We start from the raw sequence: 20,043 nt of genomic DNA on the forward strand, positions 1-20,043 counted from the left end.
AAGGTTAGAAAGGGTACCATATCCCCGGATAACATGTATGGATAGCGTACACATTCAAAATATATGTCTATACATCAGGAGGCAGGCTCAGACGGTGTTAGGCCCAGTATGGATTGCACGTGATTGCACAAAGGTTAGAAAGGGTACCGTATCCCCAGATAACATGTATGGATAGCATAGTGTACACATTCAAAATATATGTCTATACTTCAGGAGGCAGGCTCAGACGGTGTTAGGCCCAGTATGGATTGCACGTGATTGCACAAAGGTTAGAAAGGGTACCGTTTCCCCAGATAACATGTATGGATAGCGTACACATTCAAAATATATGTCTATACATCAGGAGGCAGGCTCAAACGGTGTCAGGCACAGTATGGATTTGACGGCCCAGACTACACAGCGGAGGAGCAGGGAGAGGTAAAGATTGCAAATGCTGGGGCCCTGCCCAAACAAGGGGGGCCCACTCATGGGCGTCGGTACTGGCACTGGGCCCCTCATAGTACGGCGGTGTGTCTGATGGCGGGTGTGCACCACCACCGTCAGAGACACTTGATTGCACTATGAGGGACCCTGTGCCAGTGCCCGCGCCCAAGAGTCGGCCTACCCACCTGTCCAGGGCAACGGCACTCACACGGTGTCGTGCGCTAGGTGGTGACCCCGGCCATGGGGGGGGAGGCAGCACAGCTAGGGAGTTTTAGAAAGTGGCATATGTTGATGTTGGACATTCAGCTGATGGAAAAGGTGAAATAGGTCAAGTCCCAGGAAGAGGTGGACCAAAGCAAGCCATTTTTCTGTCACCCTATGTGTCATCAGGGGAAGGTGGGACAAAATCCTTGGAAACCCATGCATGGTTCATTTTAATGAAGGTTAGATCATCCACATTTTGGGTTGACAGACGGGTCCTTTTTTCTGTCAGGATTGATCCAGCTGCACTGAAGACTCTTTCCGATAGCACACTTGCAGCTGGGCAAGCGAGCTCCTGTAAGGCATATTGTGCCAATTCAGGCCAGGTGTCCAGTTTAGCAGCCCAATAGTCAAAGGGGAATGACCTGTGTGGGAGAACATCGATATGGGAGGAAAAGTAGTTTGTAACCATAGTTGACAACTGCTGTCTCCTGTCACTTTCCATCGATGCAGTATTACCAGTTGTGTGAGCGGTACTTGAAAAATCAGTCCACAACATTGTCATGAAACCCCTGTCTCCAATGCCACTTCTGCTGTGTGCACCATGAACACCTCTGCCAAGCTGCCCCCGGCCCGTACGGCTCGTGTGAGAACCATCACCGCTGCTGTGTGCTGGGAATGCCTCAAGCAACCGATTTACCAGAGTTGCTTGTTTATTAGCCAATATTAGGTCAAGGTTCTCCTGTGGCATGATGTTTTGTAATTTGCCTTTATAGCGTGGATCCAGGATGCTGGCCAACCAGTAGTCATCATCGTTCATCATTTTTGCAATGCGGGGGTCCCTTTTTAGGATCTGCAAGGCATAATCTGACATGTGGGCCAATGTTCCCGGTGTCAATGATGCACTGCGAGTGCTGGTTGGAGGAGCACTTTCTGGCAAATCCACATCCCTCCAGTCACGCACAAACCCTGTACCAGAACTTGCCATGCCAACATTTTCACTTGCCCCACGAGATGCATCCTCCTCCCCTAAGTAATCATCCAAGTGGGATGCTCATGCTTAGGATGGCGTCGTCTGCGCTTACCAGCCGTGTGCATTCCTCAAAACACTGAAGGACTTTACAGAGGACTTTCAGCTTCGACCACTGCACACCTGTCAACTCCATGTCTGCTCTCAAAGTGCCTGGCCGTGTATCCTCCAACAAATGCATTATGGCCTGCCTCTGCTCGCACAGCCGCTCCACCATGTGCAGGGTGGAGTTCCACCTTGTTGCAATGTCGATAATGAGGCGGTGGTTGGGAAGGTGGAGCAATCGCTGCAGCTTCTGCATACGAACGGAGTGTACAGGCGACCGGCGGATGTGCGCGCACAGTCTTCGCACCTTCTGGAGCAGGGCTGTTAACTCCGGATAATTTTTGAGGAAGCACTGCACCACCAGGTTCAAGGTGTGAGCCAAGCAAGGTATGTGGCTGAGTTTTGAAAGGGCTATGGCTGCCACAAAATTACGGCCGTTATCACTAACTACCTTGCCTGCCTCAAGATGTACACTGCCCAGCCATGACTCAGTTTGTCGCTTCAAGTACTCGGCCAGCACCTCGGCGGTGTGTCTGTCGCCCAAACACATCATCTGCAACACAGCCTGCTGACGCTTTCCACTAGCTGCTCGATAGGGGGACACATCATGTGCAACAGTGGCAGCTGCAGATGGAGTGCTCGTACGACTGCGCTCTGTGGACAAGCTTTCGCTTCTGGAGGAGGAGGAGGGTCGAACGCCTACAGCCAACTGTTTCCTATACCGTGGGCTAGGCAGCACTGTCCCACCACCGCTGTCCCCTGTGGACCCTGCATCCACCACATTAACCCAGTGCGCAGTGATGGACACGTAACGGCCCTGGCCATGCCGACTGGACCATGCATCAGTTGTGAGGTGCACCTTTCCGCTCACTGACTGCTTGAGTGCATGGACAATGCAGTCTTTCACATGATGGTGGAGGGCTGGGATGGCTTTGCGAGAGAAGAAGTGGCGACTGGGTAGGTCATAGCGTGGTACTGCATAGGCCATGAGTTCGCGGAAAGCTGTGCTTTCCACCAACCGAAAGGGCATCCTCTCAAACGAGATTAGTTTGGCAATGTGGGCGTTCAAACCCAGTGTACGCGGATGAGAGACTGAGTACTTTCTTGACCTACTCATAGTGTCTGGGAGGGTGAGCTGGACTTGAGAGCTGCATATGGTGGAAGTTGCGGTGGACAGGGCGGACTGAGAGAGGGTTGATGATGGTGATGGAGTTGTTGTTCTTTCTGATGGCCTAGAATCAGTCTTTCGTTGATATAACAGTGGGATTCCCTGACTGCTGTGGCCTTGCAACGACACCTCAACATTTGCTGCTGTGCTAACCGGTGGGCTTACAGTGGGGGAAACAATGTAGCGTTGCTGACTACCTTCGTTGTGATCAGTTGCACATGTGGCACTTGAGGTTTGGTGTTGTGTCCACGCTTGCAAGTGCGTGCTGGTTAAATGTCTAAGCATGCAACTGGTATTCAAATTTTTCGGATTTTTCCCTCGGCTAAAGGTCTTTGCGCACTTCTTACAGATAACCTTGACCTGATCATGAGGATTTTGTTCAAAAAAGTGCCACACTGCACTCTTCCTACTTTGGCAGACATTTTGCGGCCTAGCACGCTGTGATCTTTTGACCCTCTGGACAAGCTGTCCAGCAACTCTTTTGATGTTTGGAACCTGTCTTTGGAGTGCTCCGGGCCTGCCAGATAACAGCTGTTGCGATGTCGATGTCTGCTTTGGATGCTCCTCATCTGAGCTATTGGAAGCAGCACCCTCTTCCCCCAATGGATGCCAATCTGGGTCAACAACTGGGTCATCCATCACCTCCTCTTCTATGTCATGTGCACCTTCCTCTGTGTCACCGTGTATGGTGGTATAGTGTGCGGGAAGGGGCACCTGAGTCTCATCAGGGTCAGAATCTGGCTCTGTACACTGCGAGGACAATGCAGTGCTCTGAGTGAATGTACCAGCATAATCATCCATCAGCTGCTGTGCATCAGTGCACTCCATGTCAGATTCATCTTGGCCTGGGTAATTCACCATTTCACTTGATAATCCAGGCATGGTATGTGAAAACAGCTCCATGGAGTAATCAGTAGTATGGCCTGCGTCATCCTTCAATCTTGGTTGGGGTGAAGGACACAAGGAAAGGTGTGGTTCATGAACATGAGCCTCCAATGACGACTCAGTGCTTTTACTTTTTACAACTGAAGAAGAGGAGGCGATAGAGCTGGAGGCTGAGTCAGCAATGTAAGACAAAACTTTTTCCTGATGCTCTGGCTTTAAAAGCGGTTTGCCAACTCCTAGAAAACTAAGCCTTCGAAGCCTTATGGAGCCAGACGATGACGCAGGCTCAACACCTCCTGCATTCGGTCCTATTTTGCTCTTGCCACTACCATCAGATCCACCACCAACACCATCATTACCAGCTGCCAACCCCCGCCCAATTCCACGGCCTCTTCCACCAGCCTTCCTCATTTTTGGTAGAAATGTAGACAAAATCCAACAAACTATATAGTAATGTAAAACAAGGTACAAGGTGTCTATAGGACAGGGGAGATTTTGAATTTCTGCACACACTAGTGGACACTGGACACTTTTGGATTGTGTGAGGCCCACTTAATATCTGAGCGCTATGTCACAGGCTCGATGGCACAGCTGTGACCAAAGTGACTAGAGGATAAGGGAGATTTTGAATTTCTGCAGACACTTGTGGACACTGGACACTTTTGGATTGTGTGAGGCCCACTGAATATCTGAGCGCTATGTCACAGGCTCGATGGCACAGCTGTGACCAAAGTGACTAGAGGATAAGGGAGATTTTGAATTTCTGCACACACTAGTGGACACTGGACACTTTTGGATTGTGTGAGGCCCACTGAATATCTGAGCGCTATGTCACAGGCTCGATGGCACAGCTGTGACAAAAGTGACTAGAGGATAAGGGAGATTTTGAATTTCTGCAGACACTTGTGGACACTGGACACTTTTGGATTGTGTGAGGCCCACTGAATATCTGAGCGCTATGTCACAGGCTCGATGGCACAGCTGTGACCAAAGTGACTAGAGGATAAGGGAGATTTTGATTTTCTGCTCACACTAGTGGACAATGGACACTTTTGGATTGTGTGAGGCCCACTGAATATCTGAGCACTATGTCACAGGCTCGATGGCACAGCTGTGACCAAAGTGACTAGAGGATAAGGGAGATTTTGAATTTCTGCTCACACTAGTGGACAATGGACACTTTTGGATTGTGTGAGGCCCACTGAATATCTGAGCGCTATGTCACAGGCTCGATGGCACAGCAGTGACCAAAGTGACTAGAGGATAAGGGAGATTTTGAATTTCTGCTCATACTAGTGGACAATGGACACTTTTGGATTGTGTGAGGCCCACTGAATATCTGAGCGCTATGTCACAGGCTCGATGGCACAGCTGTGACCAAAGTGACTAGAGGATAAGGGAGATTTTGTTTTTCCTTACACATTAGTGGACACTGGACACTTTTGGATTGTGTGAGGCCCACTTAATATCTGAGCGCTATGTCACAGGCTCGATGGCACAGCTGTGACCAAAGTGACTAGAGGATAAGTGAGATTTTGAATTTCTGCACACACTAGTGGACACTGGACACTTTTGGATTGTGTGAGGCCCACTTAATATCTGAGCGCTATGTCACAGGCTCGATGGCACAGCTGTGACCAAAGTGACTAGAGGATAAGTGAGATTTTGAATTTCTGCACACACTAGTGGACACTGGACACTTTTGGATTGTGTGAGGCCCACTGAATATCTGAGCGCTATGTCACAGGCTCGAGGGCACAGCAGTGACCAAAGTGACTAGAGGATAAGGGAGATTTTGAATTTCTGCTCACACTAGTGGACAATGGACACTTTTGGATTGTGTGAGGCCCACTGAATATCTGAGCGCTATGTCACAGGCTCAATGGCACAGCTGTGACAAAAGTGACTAGAGGATAAGGGAGATTTTGAATTTCTGCAGACACTTGTGGACACTGGACACTTTTGGATTGTGTGAGGCCCACTGAATATCACAGCGCTATGTCACAGGCAGAAATTGGCTAGTGTATCACAAACTACAAGGTGTATGTAGAATTGGGCAGAAAAGGAATCTCCCTAGAGTGCAGGTCTGTAAGAACGGAACATGTCCTCGACTTATTCTCACAGAGTGACACACTGATAGCTTCACTGTGGCTGTGATAACAGCCGTTACACGGTACTGTGTGAGGAGCGTACACCGCTGTATGGTGTGAAAAAATGCACGCTCAGTACCTCAGCAGGACAAAAAAAAAAAAATTGGGATTGCTTTTAAAAAAGCAGTTTGCAGAGCAGTGGGTAAACAGCAATGCAGCACTGTCAGGAAGCCTTAGAAGCCAGCCCAACAACCAACACCACTGATACACCACAATATAGCCTCCCCTTGCACTGCACACACAGTGACTGGTGTGTTGTACAGGCAAAATCGCTAGCAGCAGAAGCAGTTTTTTTTTCTTCTTCCCTGCCTAACGCTCTCCCTACAGAATCAGCAGCAGCAACCTCTCCCTATGCTAAGATCGGCAGAAGTAAGATGGCGGTCGGCGTGCACGCCCTTTTATAAAACATTTGACAAAGTCTCTCATACAATCCTTATTGAAAAAATGACTAAGTATGGAATGGACAAGGCAACTGTTAGGTGGATTCATAACTGGCTTAGTGATCGGACCCAAAGAGTGGTCGTAAATGGCTGCACATCCAGTTGGAAGAATGTCTCAAGTGGGGTACCACAGGGCTCTGTCCTGGGTCCTGTATTGTTCAACATCTTTATCAACGATTTAGATGAAGGAATTGAGGGTAAACTGATTAAATTTGCTGATGACACAAAGCTAGGAGGGATAGCTAATACTAGAGAAGAGAGAGAGAGGATTCAAAAAGATTTAAATAAACTGGAGAAGTGGGCAGCAACTAACAGAATGGTTTTTAACAGGGAGAAATGCAAAGTACTACATCTGGGCAATAAAAATGAAAAAAGCATATATAGAATGGGAGGAATAGGGCTAAGTGACAGCACATGTGAAAAAGACTTGGGTATACTAATAGATCACAGACTGAATATGAGTCAACAGTGTGATGCAGCAGCAAAAAAGGCAAATGCAATTCTAGGATGTATTAACAGAAGCATACAGTCTAGATCACGTGAAGTCATTATTTCCCTCTACTCCTCTTTGGTCAGACCTCATCTGGAATATTGTGTCCAGTTTTGGGCACCACATTTTAAAAAAGACATCAACAAACTGGAGCAAGTTCAGAAAAGAGCGACCAGAATGGTGACCGGTCTGCAAACCCTGTCTTATGAGGAAAGGTTGCAGGATTTGGGAATGTTTAGTTTGCAAAAGAGAAGACTGAGAGGAGACTTAATAGCTGTCTACAAATATCTAAAGGGCTGTCACATTGTAGAAGGATCAACTTTATTCTCATTTGCACAAGGAAAGACTAGAAGCAATGGGATGAAACTGAATGGGAAGAGACACAGATTAGATATTAGAAAAAACTTTTTGACAGTTAGAGTGATCAATGAGTGGAACAGGCTGCCACGAGAAGTGGTGAGTTCTCCTTCAATGGAAGTCTTCAAACAGAGGCTGGACAGACATCTGACTGGGATGATTTAGCAAATCCTGCTTTGAGCAGGGGGTTGGACCAGATGGCCCAGGAGGTCCCTTCCAACTCTACGATTCTATGATTCTATGATTCTATACCCCCTGTGACGCCCACCAAAGCAAGCCAATCACTTGCATGCCCTTCTGAAAGATGGTGGTGACCCGTGCCTATGTCATCACGTTGCCCACAGTGTCCGTGGATCCTGATTGGCTGAAAAAGAGCGCAAAACAAACTTTTGAAACGCGACTTTGGCGCGTAAGTCGCCGACCTCATCCTAGGGTCGGGTTTCGTTTCATGAAACCCGACTTTGCCAAAAGTCGGCGACTTTTGACATTTTTCGACCCGTTTCGCTCAACTCTAATTACCACTTAAAACCACCAGCGATATTAGGAATATATACTTTAAAAATCCAGGCATGATATCATAGTGGGTGACCAAACTACTCCAGCTCCAACTCTCACCGGCTATTCCCAGAGCTCCTGCAGGTGATTCACAGGCCTCTCATTATGGGAGAAGCCAGATGGAGGTGGATTTTTAAAATATAGTTTCTCTTTTACCCCACACCACCAGGGATTTTATAGCTAACCCCTTCAGTACTCTAAACTACTAAGCATTTTATAATTAACCCCTTCACTACCCTATACCACCAGGGATTTTATAATGAACTCTCTCACTTCTATAGATTCCTTCAGTACTCTAGACCACCAGGGATTTTATAGTTAACCCCCTACAGTACTCCAGAACACCAGGGTTTTTATAGTTAACCCCTTCAGTACTCTAGACAACCAGGGATTTTATAGATAGCCCCTTTAATCCTCTAGATCAATTGGAATTTTATAATAAAATCTTTCACCGCTCTAGACCATTAGGAATGTTGTCATTAACCCTTTTATACCACTAATCCCCAGACTAGCAAAGCTTTTATAAATGAAATATTTCACAACCCTAGACCACCAGGGAGCTTATCATTAACACTTTCACTGCCTACATTGTTTTATTATTGATACTGCCCTAGAACACCAGAGACCTTGGAATGGTCAGGACACCAGGGCTACAAATAACTCAGATCACTCCATATTTACATCTTTATGGTGTGATGTCCTTCTGGACCGCTGTGTGTATAACCCCCATTATCTGCTCGCAGCTGGACCATTGGAGCGACCCAAAGAGTATCCTGCAGAGCACAGACCCTGCACCTTGAGGGGGCTTCCATCAGACCCTGCAGGTGCCGGAAGTCGCTCTCCACAGCCTATGAATAAGTCCAGCAGGGAGGATGGGGCCATTAGCCCATATTCACAATGGCATTTTTAGCATTTTTTCTATTTTATTTGTGATGTCGCTATGTCACCGTCTGACACATTTACACTTATACACCATTCTAATCCATTAAGTGGTATCTGTGTTGTAAAAGCAAAAGTATATGGTTAGCTACATGGAGGTCCTTATGTCCCCCAATCTTTCTGCGCTGTTGAGAGCAAACTATTATCTGTTATTATCTGTTATGCTGTGCTTCTGGACATGTCGTGCCGATATGATGCATCATGTATTGGTCTATCTGCACCGATACAGATCTGCATACAAATAAATAAAACATCTGAGAACGAGCCGGCCTCAGTGTGATATCACATAGAAAGTTCTGCAACTGGGAGTCCAGACCTGTCACTGCCCCCTGCAGGAGATCTGATACTACACAGGGTCTCAGGGGTGAGGATACATGGATGGATAGATAGATAGATAGATAGATAGATAGATAGATAGAGGGATATGGGATAGATAGATAGATAGATAATAGATATAGATAGATAGATAATAGATAGATAGATATAGAGATAGATAGATAATAGATAGATAGATAATACATAGATAGATACTGTAGATAGATAATAGATAGATAGAAAGATAGGAGATAGATAATAGACAGATAGAAAATAGATGGATAGATAGATACATGATAGATAGACAGATAGATGGATAGATAGATATGGGATAGACAGATAGATAATAGATAAATAGAGACATAGATATGGGATAGATAGATAGATAATAGATAGATACAGAGATAGATAGCTAGATAGATAATAGATAGATAGATAGATAGAAAGATAGGAGAAAGATAATAGACAGATAGATAATAGATAGATAGATAGAAAATAGATAGACAGATAGATAGATAGATACATAATAGATAGCTATGGGATAGATAGATAGATAGATAGATAATAGATAGAAGATAGATAGATATGGGATAGACAGATAGATAGATAATAGAAAGATAGGAGATAGATAATAGACAGATAGATAATAGATAGGAGATAGGTAATAGAGAGATAATAATAGATAAATAGATAGATAGAAAATAGATCTAGAAAATCGATAGATAGATAGATAGATAATAGATAGATAAAAAGATAGGAGATAGATAATAGATAGATAGATATGGGATAGATAGATAATAGATAGAAAATAGATAGATAGATGGATAGATAGATATGGGATAGACAGATAGATAATAGATAAATAGATAGAGACATAGATATGGGATAGATAGATAGATAGATAGATATAGAGATAGATAGAAAGATAGGAGATAGATAATAGACAGATAGATAATAGATAGAAGATAGATAGATATGGGATAGATAGATAGATAATAGATAGATATGGGATAGACAGATAGATAGATAGATGATAGATAGATAGATAATAGATAGAAAGATAGGAGATACAGTCATGGCCAAAAGTATTGACACCCCTGCAATTCTGTCAGATAATACTCAGTTTCTTCCTGAAAATGATTGCAATCACAAATTCTTTGGTGTTATTATCTTCATTTAATTTGTCTTAAATGAAAAAACACAAAAAGAATTGTCCTAAAGCCAAATTGGATAAAATTCCACACCAAACATAAAAAAGAGGGTGGACAAAACTATTGGCACTGTTCGAAAAATCATGTGATGCTTCTCTAATTTGTGTAATTAACAGCACCTGTAACTTACCTGTGGCACCTAACAGGTGTTGGCAATAACTAAATCACACTTGCAGCCAGTTGACATGGATTAAAGTTGACTCAACCTCTGTCCTGTGTCCTTGTGTGTACCACATTGAGCATGGAGAAAAGAAAGAAGACCAAACAACTGTCTGAGGACTTGAGAAACCAAATTGTGAGGAAGCATGAGCAATCTCAAGGCTACAAGTCCATCTCCAAAGACCTGAATGTTCCTGTGTCTACCGTGCACAGTGTCATCAAGAAGTTTAAAGCCCATGGCACTGTGGCTAACCTCTCTAGATGTGGCCGGAAAAGAAAAATTGACAAGAGATTTCAACGCAAGATTGTGCGGATGTTGGATAAAGAACCTCCACTAACATCCAAACAAGTTCAAGCTGCCCTGCAGTCCGAGGGTACAACGGTGTCAACCCGTACTATCCGCCGGCGTCTGAATGAAAAGGGACTGTATGGTAGGAGACCCAGGAAGACCCCACTTCTTACCCCGAGACATAAAAAAGCCAGGCTGGAGTTTGCCAAAACTTACCTGAAAAAGCCTAAAACATTTTGGAAGAATGTTCTTTGGTCAGATGAGACAAAAGTAGAGCTTTTAGGGCAAAGGCATCAACATACAGTTTACAGGAGAAAAAAGAGGCATTCAAAGAAAAGTACACGGTCCCTACAGTCAAACATGGCGGAGGTTCCCTGACGTTTTGGGGTTGCTTTGCTGTCTCTGGCACTGGACTGCTTGACCGTGTGCATGGCATTATGAAGTCTGAAGACTACCAACAAATTTTGCAGCATAATGTAGGGCCCAGTGTGAGAAAGCTGGGTCTACCTCAGAGGTCATGGGTCTTCCATCAGGACAATGACCCAAAACACACTTCAAAAAGCACTAGAAAATGGTTTGAGAGAAAGCACTGGAGACATCTAAGGTGGCCAGCAATGAGTCCAGTCCTGAATCCCATAGAATACCTGTGGAGAGATCTAAAAATGGCAGTATGGAGAAGGCACCTTTCAAATATCAGGGACCTGGAGTAGTTTGCCAAAGAAGAATGGTCTAAAATTCCAGCAGAGCATTGTAAGAAACTCATTGATGGTTACCGGAAGCGGTTGGTCGCAGTTATTTTGGCTAAAGGTTGTGCAACCAAGTATTAGGCTGAGGGTGCCAATACTTTTGTCCGGCCCATTTTTGGAGTTTTGTGTGAAATGATCAATGTTTTGCTTTTTGCTTCATTCTCTTTTGTGTTTTTTCATTTAAGACAAATTAAATGAAGATAATAATACCAAAGAATTTGTGTTTGCAATCATTTTCAGGAAGAAACTGAGTATTATCTGACAGAATTGCAGGGGTGTTAATACTTTTGGCGATGACTGTAGATAATAGACAGATAGATAATAGATAGGAGATAGATAATAGAGAGATGGTAGATAGATAGATAGAAAATAGATCTAGAATATCGATAGATAGATAATAGATAGATAGATGATACATAGAAAATAGATAGATAGATAGATAGATAGATAGATAGATAGATAGACAGATAGATTTTTTTTTTTTTAACCTGAAAGTGGCATATACAGTAGAATCTGGAAGGGTTTAGACAGGACCCAGTGTCACCTTGCCATGGTTGACAGGCACACATAAATTGGCCAAATCATGCGCTAAGAACCTTCGCTTTTGTAAGTACATCTTGCTGAGGGACAGAGCGTTTGGAAGTTGTTATTTCCATTGACATTATATGTCTTGGCATTCACAGGGTGCTGCTGTGCTTTTTTATAGATAGATAGATAGAAAATATATAGTTGATAGATAGATAGATGATAGATAGATAATAGATAGATAGATATATAGAAAATATATAGTAGATAGATAGATGATAGATATATAGATGATAAACAGATGATAGATGATATACAGATGATAGATGATATATAGATGGATAGATAGCTAATAGATAGATAGATAGATAATAGATAGATAATAGATTATAGATAATAGATGATACAAAGATAGATAGAGAATAGATATATAGATGATAAACAGATGTTAGATAGATAGATAATAGATAGATACATGATATATAGATAGATAGATGATAGATTGATGATAGATAGATAGATAATAGATGGATAGATAGATAGATGATAGATAAATAATAGATAGATAGATATAGAGATAGATAGATAAACAGATACTAAATGGATAATAGATAATAGATATATAATACATAGATACTCATCAATTATGGATCTCGTGTCTCTTATATATAATCTGTTTATAAATCATTTCAATCTTTCTACCTATCTCATTTTATCTATTTTCTGTTATCTATCAATTATTCATCTCATGTCAATGTACCTTATCTATCTACTACGTTTTTCTCTTTTAATCTAATATCTATCATTTACTGGAGCTATTATCTATCAATTGTTGATTTTATGTCTATTTTTTATCTGGTAATCTAATATATCCCCTATCTATTATCTATCCATCTATTATCTATCATCTATCTATATATTATCTATTATCTATGTATTATCCACTATCTATCTATCTATTATCTATCTATCTATCTATCATCTATCTATTTTCTATCTATCTATGATCTATAACGCCTTCTCTTTCTGTCTCACATGTAGATTGCAGTCTCGTCTGGTTAGGGGTCTCTGTACTTAGATGCCCGCAGTGCGCTGCTGCCTATGTTGGCGCCATCCCCCTTTCTTCCCATTATTAGCCCCCTTCTCCCTCTCCTCATTATTCTATCTGATCACAGACTTTTCCTCTTTTTACCTCATTTTACTATATATTTTCTAACCTAATCCGGAGCACTAAACCCAAGGTGTGAGTGGATCCCGGTCAGTCCGGGATCCCGGGGATCTGCCCGTCTCTAGATCTCCTCCGCCCATCACACTTTGGGTGAAGAAGAAACTTGGATGAGAAAACTTGTAGTGAGAAGGAGCAGGCGCAGAATGTGACTCACGCTTCTGTGATGTTCTCCACGTCTCGGAGGAGAGAGATGTTGCTGATGCTGTTGGGCTCCACACATTGCAGCAAGGGCCCGTAACACCGGCAGAAGTCGGGGCAGGAGGTCACCGCGCCCGACAGAAGGGCCACCATGAGGCCAGCCAGGATCCAGGGGGGGCGCAGCACCATCTCCACAGCCAGACCAGGAGCCCACTCGGGGCTCAGACGTGGAATTCTAGGCAAAGCCCCCATATTCCACCTTAGTCCTGGATGATCATTGCCTGAGAGCTGTCTCCCACCACTGATGGTCCTCTTCCACCACTGATCCTTCTCTACCACCACTGATGGTCCTCTTCCACCACTGATCCTTCTCTACCACCACTGATGGTCCTCTTCCACCACTGATCCTTCTCTACTACCACTGATGGTCCTCTTCCACCACTGATCCTTCTCTACTACCACTGATGGTCCTCTTCCACCACTGATCCTTCTCTACTACCACTGATGGTCCTCTTCCACCACTGATCCTTCTCTACCACCCCTGATGGTCCTCTGATGTTCCTCTCTCCCACCTCTGACGCTCCTCTCCTGACCACTGATAGTTCTCTGCCACTACTGATGCTCCTCTCCCACCCCACAGCTGCTCTCATCTGAAGGCACCAGCCCCCGTGTACAGGAGAGAGCATCAGTCTGGGATAGGGAGGGGCAGTGCAACTCTCATCATCCCACTGGGTGCTCAGCCTGCTGATGGCCACATTCATACACACTAATAAAAATGACCTCACACCATATGTATCCCACCAACCAAGAGAACCCCCTGCTCACACTGAAGAGGAAAATGGAACTTTCTGCAGAATTAGGCTCAGATAAGGGAAGAGTTAGAACCAGGAAAGAAGAATTCACCAAGGATGGAGCATAGGAGAAAGGGTAAAGATAGGAGAGATGGGAGAGGAGATGAAAGGAGAAAAGAGGAGAAAAAAAGGGGACAGGAGAGAAGAAAAGGGGAAAGACAAAGGGAAAGCAGAGCAGAAGAGGGGAAAAGAGGAGAAGACGAGAGAATAGTGGAAAAGAGGGGAGAACAGAGGAGCTGATAGAAGAAGGGGAGAAAAGTGAAAAAAGGTAAAGGAGAGAAGTGAGGGGACAGAAGATTGTAGAAGAGGGGGTAAGGGGAGAAAAGAAGAGGGGAAAGGAAAAAAGGGAAAGGAGATGCGAAGAGAGGAGGAGACAGAAAGAGAAGAGAAAAAAAAAAAGAGGAAAAGAGAAGAGATGAGAGGAGAGGAAAAAGACACAACAGGAGATAGTAGAAGAGAGAAAAGAAAGGAGAGGAGAACACATGAGAGGACAGGAGGAAGATGTAGTAATGTCAGCATTTTAGACAGTAATGCAAGTGTACACTGTCCGGCACAGCCTCATGTATGTTACTCTGAACCTGTTTGCATCTAATCTTATGATGTGTGATACTGTCTGCTGAGCTGTGTATCTAATCCTATCCTGTGTGATACACAGCTCAGCAGACAGTATCTAACCCTACCCTGTGTGATACTGTCTGCTGACCTGTGTACCTAATCCTACCCTGTGTGATACTGTCTGCTGAGCTGTGTATCTAATTCTAGCCTGTGATACTGTCTGCTGAGCTGTGTATCTAACCCTATCCTGTGTGATACTGTCTGCTGAGCTGTGTATCTAATCCTATCCCGTGTGATACTGTCTGCTGAGCTGTGTATCTAACCCTATCCTGTGTGATACTGTCTCCTGAGCTGTGTATCTAATCCTATCCTGTGTGATACTGACTGCTGAGCCGTGTATCTAATACTATTCTGTGTGATACTGACTGCTGAGCCGTGTATCTAATCCTATCCTGTGTGATACTGACTTCTGAGCCGTGTATCTAATCCTATCCTGTGTGATACTGACTGCTGAGCCGTGTATCTAATCCTATCCTGTGTGATACTGACTGCTGAGCCATGTATCTAATCCTATCAAGTGTGATACTGTCTGCTGAGCCGTGTATCTAATCCTATCCTGTGTGATACTGTCTGCTGAGCTGTGTATCTAACCCTATCCTGTGTGATACTGACTGCTGAGCCATGTATCTAATCCTATCCTGTGTGATACTGTCTGCTGAGCCGTGTATATAATCCTATCCTGTGTGATACTGACTGCTGAGCCCTGTATCTAATCCTATCCTGTGTGATACTGACTGCTGAGCCATGTATCTAATCCTATCCTGTGTGATACTGGCTGCTGAGCCCTGTATCTAATCCTATCCTGTGTGATACTGTCTGCTGAGCTGTGTATCTAATCCTCTCTTGTGTGATACTGTCTGCTGAGCCGTGTATCTAATCCTATCCTGTGTGATACTGACTGCTGAGCCGTGTACCTAATCCTATCCTGTGTGATACTGTCTGCTGAGCTGTGTATCTAATCCTATCCTGTGTGATACTGTCTGCTGAGCTGTGTATCTAATCCTCTCCTGTGTGATACTGCCTGCTGAGCTGTGTATCTAATCCTATCCTGTGTGATACTGACAGCCGAGCCGTGTATCTAACCCTATCCTGTGTGATACTGTCTGCTGAGCTGTGTATCTAATCCTGTCCTGTGTGATACTGCCTGCTGAGCTGTGTATCTAATCCTATCCTGTGTGATACTGTCTGCTGATCCGTGTATCTAGTCCTATCCTGTGTGATACTGTCTGCTGAGCTGTGTATCTAACCCTATCCTGTGTGATACTGTCTGCTGAGCCGTGTATCTCATCCTATCCTGTGTGATACTGTCTGCTGAGCCGTGTATCTCATCCTATCCTGTGTGATACTGACTGCTGAGCCGTGTGTCTAATGCTATCCTGTGTGATATTGTCTGCTGAGCCGTGTTTCTAATCCTCTCCTGTGTGATACTGACTCCTGAGCTGTGTATCTAATCCTCTCCTGTGTGATACTGTCTGCTGAGCCATGTATCTAATCCTCTCCTGTGTGATACCGTCTGCTGAGCCGTGTATCTAATCCTCTCCTGTGTGATACCGTCTGCTGAGCCGTGTATCTTATCTTCTCCTGTGTGATACCGTCTGCTGAGCTGTGTATCTAATCCTCCCTGTGTGATACTGACTGCTGAGCCGTGTATCTAATCCTATCCTGTGTGATACTGACTGCTGAGCCGTGTATCTAATCCTATCCTGTGTGATACTGACTGCTGAGCCGTGTATCTAATCCTATCCTGTGTGATACTGACTGCTGAGGCTTGTATATAATCCTATCCTGTGTGATACTGACTGCTGAGCCATGTATCTAATCCTATCCTGTGTGATACTGTCTGCTGAGCCGTGTATCTAATCCTATCATGTGTGAAACTAACTGCTGAGCCGTGTATCTAATCCTATCCTGTGTGATACTGTCTGCTGAGCTGTGTATCTAATTCAGTCCTGTGGGATACTGTCTGCTGAGCCGTGTATCTAATTCTATCCTGTGTGATACTATCTGCTGAGCCGTATCTAATCCTCTCCTGTGTGATACTGTCTGCTGAGCCGTGAATCTAATCGTATCCTGTGTGATACTCACTGCTGAGCCGTGTATCTAATCCTATCCTGTGTGGTACTGTCTGCTGAGCTGTGTATCTAATCCTATCCTGTGTGATACTGACTGCTGAGCTGTGTATCTAATCCTATCCTGTGTGATACTGACTGCTGAGCCGTGTATCTAATCCTATCCTGTGTGATACTGGCTGCTGAGCTCTGTATCTAATCCTATCCTGTGTGATACTGTCTGCTGAGCTGAGTATCTAATCCTCTCTTGTGTGATACTGTCTGCTGAGCCGTGTATCTAATCCTCTCCTGTGTGATACTGACTGCTGAGCCGTGTATCTAACCCTATCCTGTGTGATACTGTCTGATGAGCTGTGTATCTAATCCTCTCCTGTGTGATACTGCCTGCTGAGCTGTGTATGTAATCCTATCCTGTGTGACACTGACTGCTGAGCCGTGTATCTAACCCTATCCTGTGTGATACTGTCTGCTGAGCTGTGTATCTAATCCTGTCCTGTGTGATACTGCCTGCTGAGATGTGTATCTAATCCTATCCTGTGTGATACTGTCTGCTGATCCGTGTATCTAGTCCTATCCTGTGTGATACTGTCTGCTGAGCTGTGTATCTAACCCTATCCTGTGTGATACTGTCTGCTGAGCTGTGTATCTAATCCTGTCCTGTGTGATACTGCCTGCTGAGATGTGTATCTAATCCTATCCTGTGTGATACTGTCTGCTGATCCGTGTATCTAGTCCTATCCTGTGTGATACTGTCTGCTGAGCTGTGTATCTAACCCTATCCTGTTTGATACTGTCTGCTGAGCCATGTATCTCATCTTATCCTGTGTGATACTGTCTGCTGAGCCGTGTATCTCATCCTATCCTGTGTGATACTGACTGCTGAGCCGTGTATCTAATGCTATCTTGTGTGATATTGTCTGCTGAGCCGTGTATCTAATCCTCTCCTGTGTGATACTGCCTGCTGAGCCGTGGTGTGATACTGCCTGCTGAGCCGTGTATCGAATCCTATCCTGTGTGATACTAACTCCTGAGCTGTGTATCTAATCCTCTCCTGTGTGATACTGTCTGCTGAGCCATGTATCTAATCCTATCCTGTGTGATACCGTCTGCTGAGCCGTGTATCTTATCTTCTCCTGTGTGATACCGTCTGCTGAGCTGTGTATCTAATCCTCTCCTGTGTGATACTGACTGCTGAGCCGTGTATCTAATCCTATCCTGTGTGATACTGACTGCTGAGCCGTGTATCTAATCCTATCCTGTGTGATACTGACTGCTGAGCCGTGTATCTAATCATATCCTGTGTGATAATGACTGCTGAGGCTTGTATCTAATCCTATCCTGTGTGATACTGACTGCTGAGCCGTGTATCTAATCCTATCCTGTGTGATACTGTCTGCTGAGCCGTGTATCTAATCCTATCCTGTGTGATACTGTCTGCTGAGCCGTGTATCTAATTCTATCCTGTGTGACACTGACTGCTGAGCCGTGTATCTAATCCTATCCTGTGTGATACTGACTGCTGAGCCGTGTATCTAATCCTATCCTGTGTGATACTGGCTGCTGAGCCGTGTATCTTATCATATCCTGTGTGATACTGTCTGCTGAGCCTTGTATCTAATCCTATCCTGTGTGATACTGTCTGCTGAGCCGTGTATCTAATCCTATCCTGTGTGATACTGACTGCTGAGCCGTGTATCTAATCCTATCCTGTGTGATACTGTCTGCTGAGCCGTGTATTTAATTCTATAATGTGTGATACTGTCGGCTGAGCCGTGTATCTAATCCTATCCTGTGTGATACTGACTGCTGAGCTGTGTATCTAATCCAGTCCTGTGGGATACTGTCTGCTGAGCCGTGTATCTAATTCTATCCTGTGTGATACTATCTGCTGAGCCGTATCTAATCCTCTCCTGTGTGATACTGTCTGCTGAGCCGTGTATCTAATCGTATCCTGTGTGATACTCACTGCTGAGCCGTGTATCTAATCCTATCCTGTGTGGTACTGTCTGCTGAGCTGTGTATCTAATCCAGTCCTGTGGGATACTGACTGCTGAGCCGTGTATCTAATCCTATCCTGTGTGATACTGACTTCTGAGCCGTGTATCTAATCCTCTCCTGTGTGATACTGCCTGCTGAGCTGTGTATCTAATCCTATCCTGTGTGATACTGACTCCTGAGCTGTGTATCTAATCCTCTCCTGTGTGATACTGACTGCTGATCCGTGTATCTAATCCTATCCTGTGTGATACTGACTGCTGAGCCGTGTATCTAATCCTATCCTGTGTGATACTGACTGCTGAGCCGTGTATCTAATCCTATCCTGTGTGGTACTGTCTGCTGAGCCGTGTATCTAATCCTATCCTGTGTGATACTGACTGCTGAGCCGTGTATCTAATCCTATCCTGTGTGATACCGACTGCTGAGGCTTGTATCTAATCCTATCATGTGTGATACTGACTGCTGAGCCGTGTATCTAATCCTCTCCTGTGTGATACTGTCTGCTGAGCCGTGTATCTAATCCTATCCTGTGTGATACCGTCTGCTGAGCCGTGTATCTTATCTTCTCCTGTGTGATACTGTCTGCTGAGCTGTGTATCTAATCCTCTCCTGTGTGATACTGACTGCTGATCCGTGTATCTAATCCTATCCTGTGTGATACTGACTGCTGAGCCGTGTATCTAATCCTATCCTGTGTGATACTGACTGCTGAGCCGTGCATCTAATCCTATCCTGTGTGGTACTGTCTGCTGAGCCGTGTATCTAATCCTATCCTGTGTGATACTGACTGCTGAGCCGTGTATCTAATCCTATCCTGTGTGATACTGACTGCTGAGGCTTGTATCTAATCGTATCATGTGTGATACTGACTGCTGAGCCGTGTATCTAATCCTATCCTGTGTGATACTGTCTGCTGAGCCGTGTATCTAATCCTATCCTGTATGACACTGACTGCTGAGCCGTGTATCTAATCCTATCCTGTGTGATACTGTCTGCTGAGCCGTGTATCTAATCCTATCCTGTGTGATACTGTCTGCTGAGCCGTGTATCTAATCGTATCCTTTGTGATACTCACTGCTGAGCCGTGTATCTAATCCTATCCTGTGTGGTACTGTCTGCTGAGCTGTGTATCTAATCCAGTCCTGTGGGATACTGACTGCTGAGCCGTGTATGTAATCCTATCCTGTGTGATACTGACTTCTGAGCCGTGTATCTA

The 20,043-nt window shown here is 44.6% G+C and overlaps 1 protein-coding gene across 1 annotated transcript in view; it reads right to left on the reverse strand.

The window, feature by feature from the left end:
* Positions 1-13,912, reverse strand: part of NTRK1 (neurotrophic receptor tyrosine kinase 1) — a 143,092-nt gene extending 129,180 nt beyond the window's left edge. The window contains exon 1 of the mRNA XM_073567092.1: positions 13,311-13,912. Within this exon, the coding sequence (XP_073423193.1) occupies positions 13,311-13,546 (236 nt within the window). The 5' untranslated portion in view covers positions 13,547-13,912. The remainder of the gene's footprint in view (positions 1-13,310) is intronic.
* Between the last annotated feature and the right edge of the window lie 6,131 nt (positions 13,913-20,043).

The sequence above is a fragment of the Dendrobates tinctorius genome, unplaced genomic scaffold (genome assembly GCF_039654945.1).
Source record: "Dendrobates tinctorius isolate UK_male_01 unplaced genomic scaffold, ASM3965494v1 ptg000019l, whole genome shotgun sequence".
Taxonomy (NCBI): Eukaryota; Metazoa; Chordata; class Amphibia; order Anura; family Dendrobatidae; genus Dendrobates; species Dendrobates tinctorius.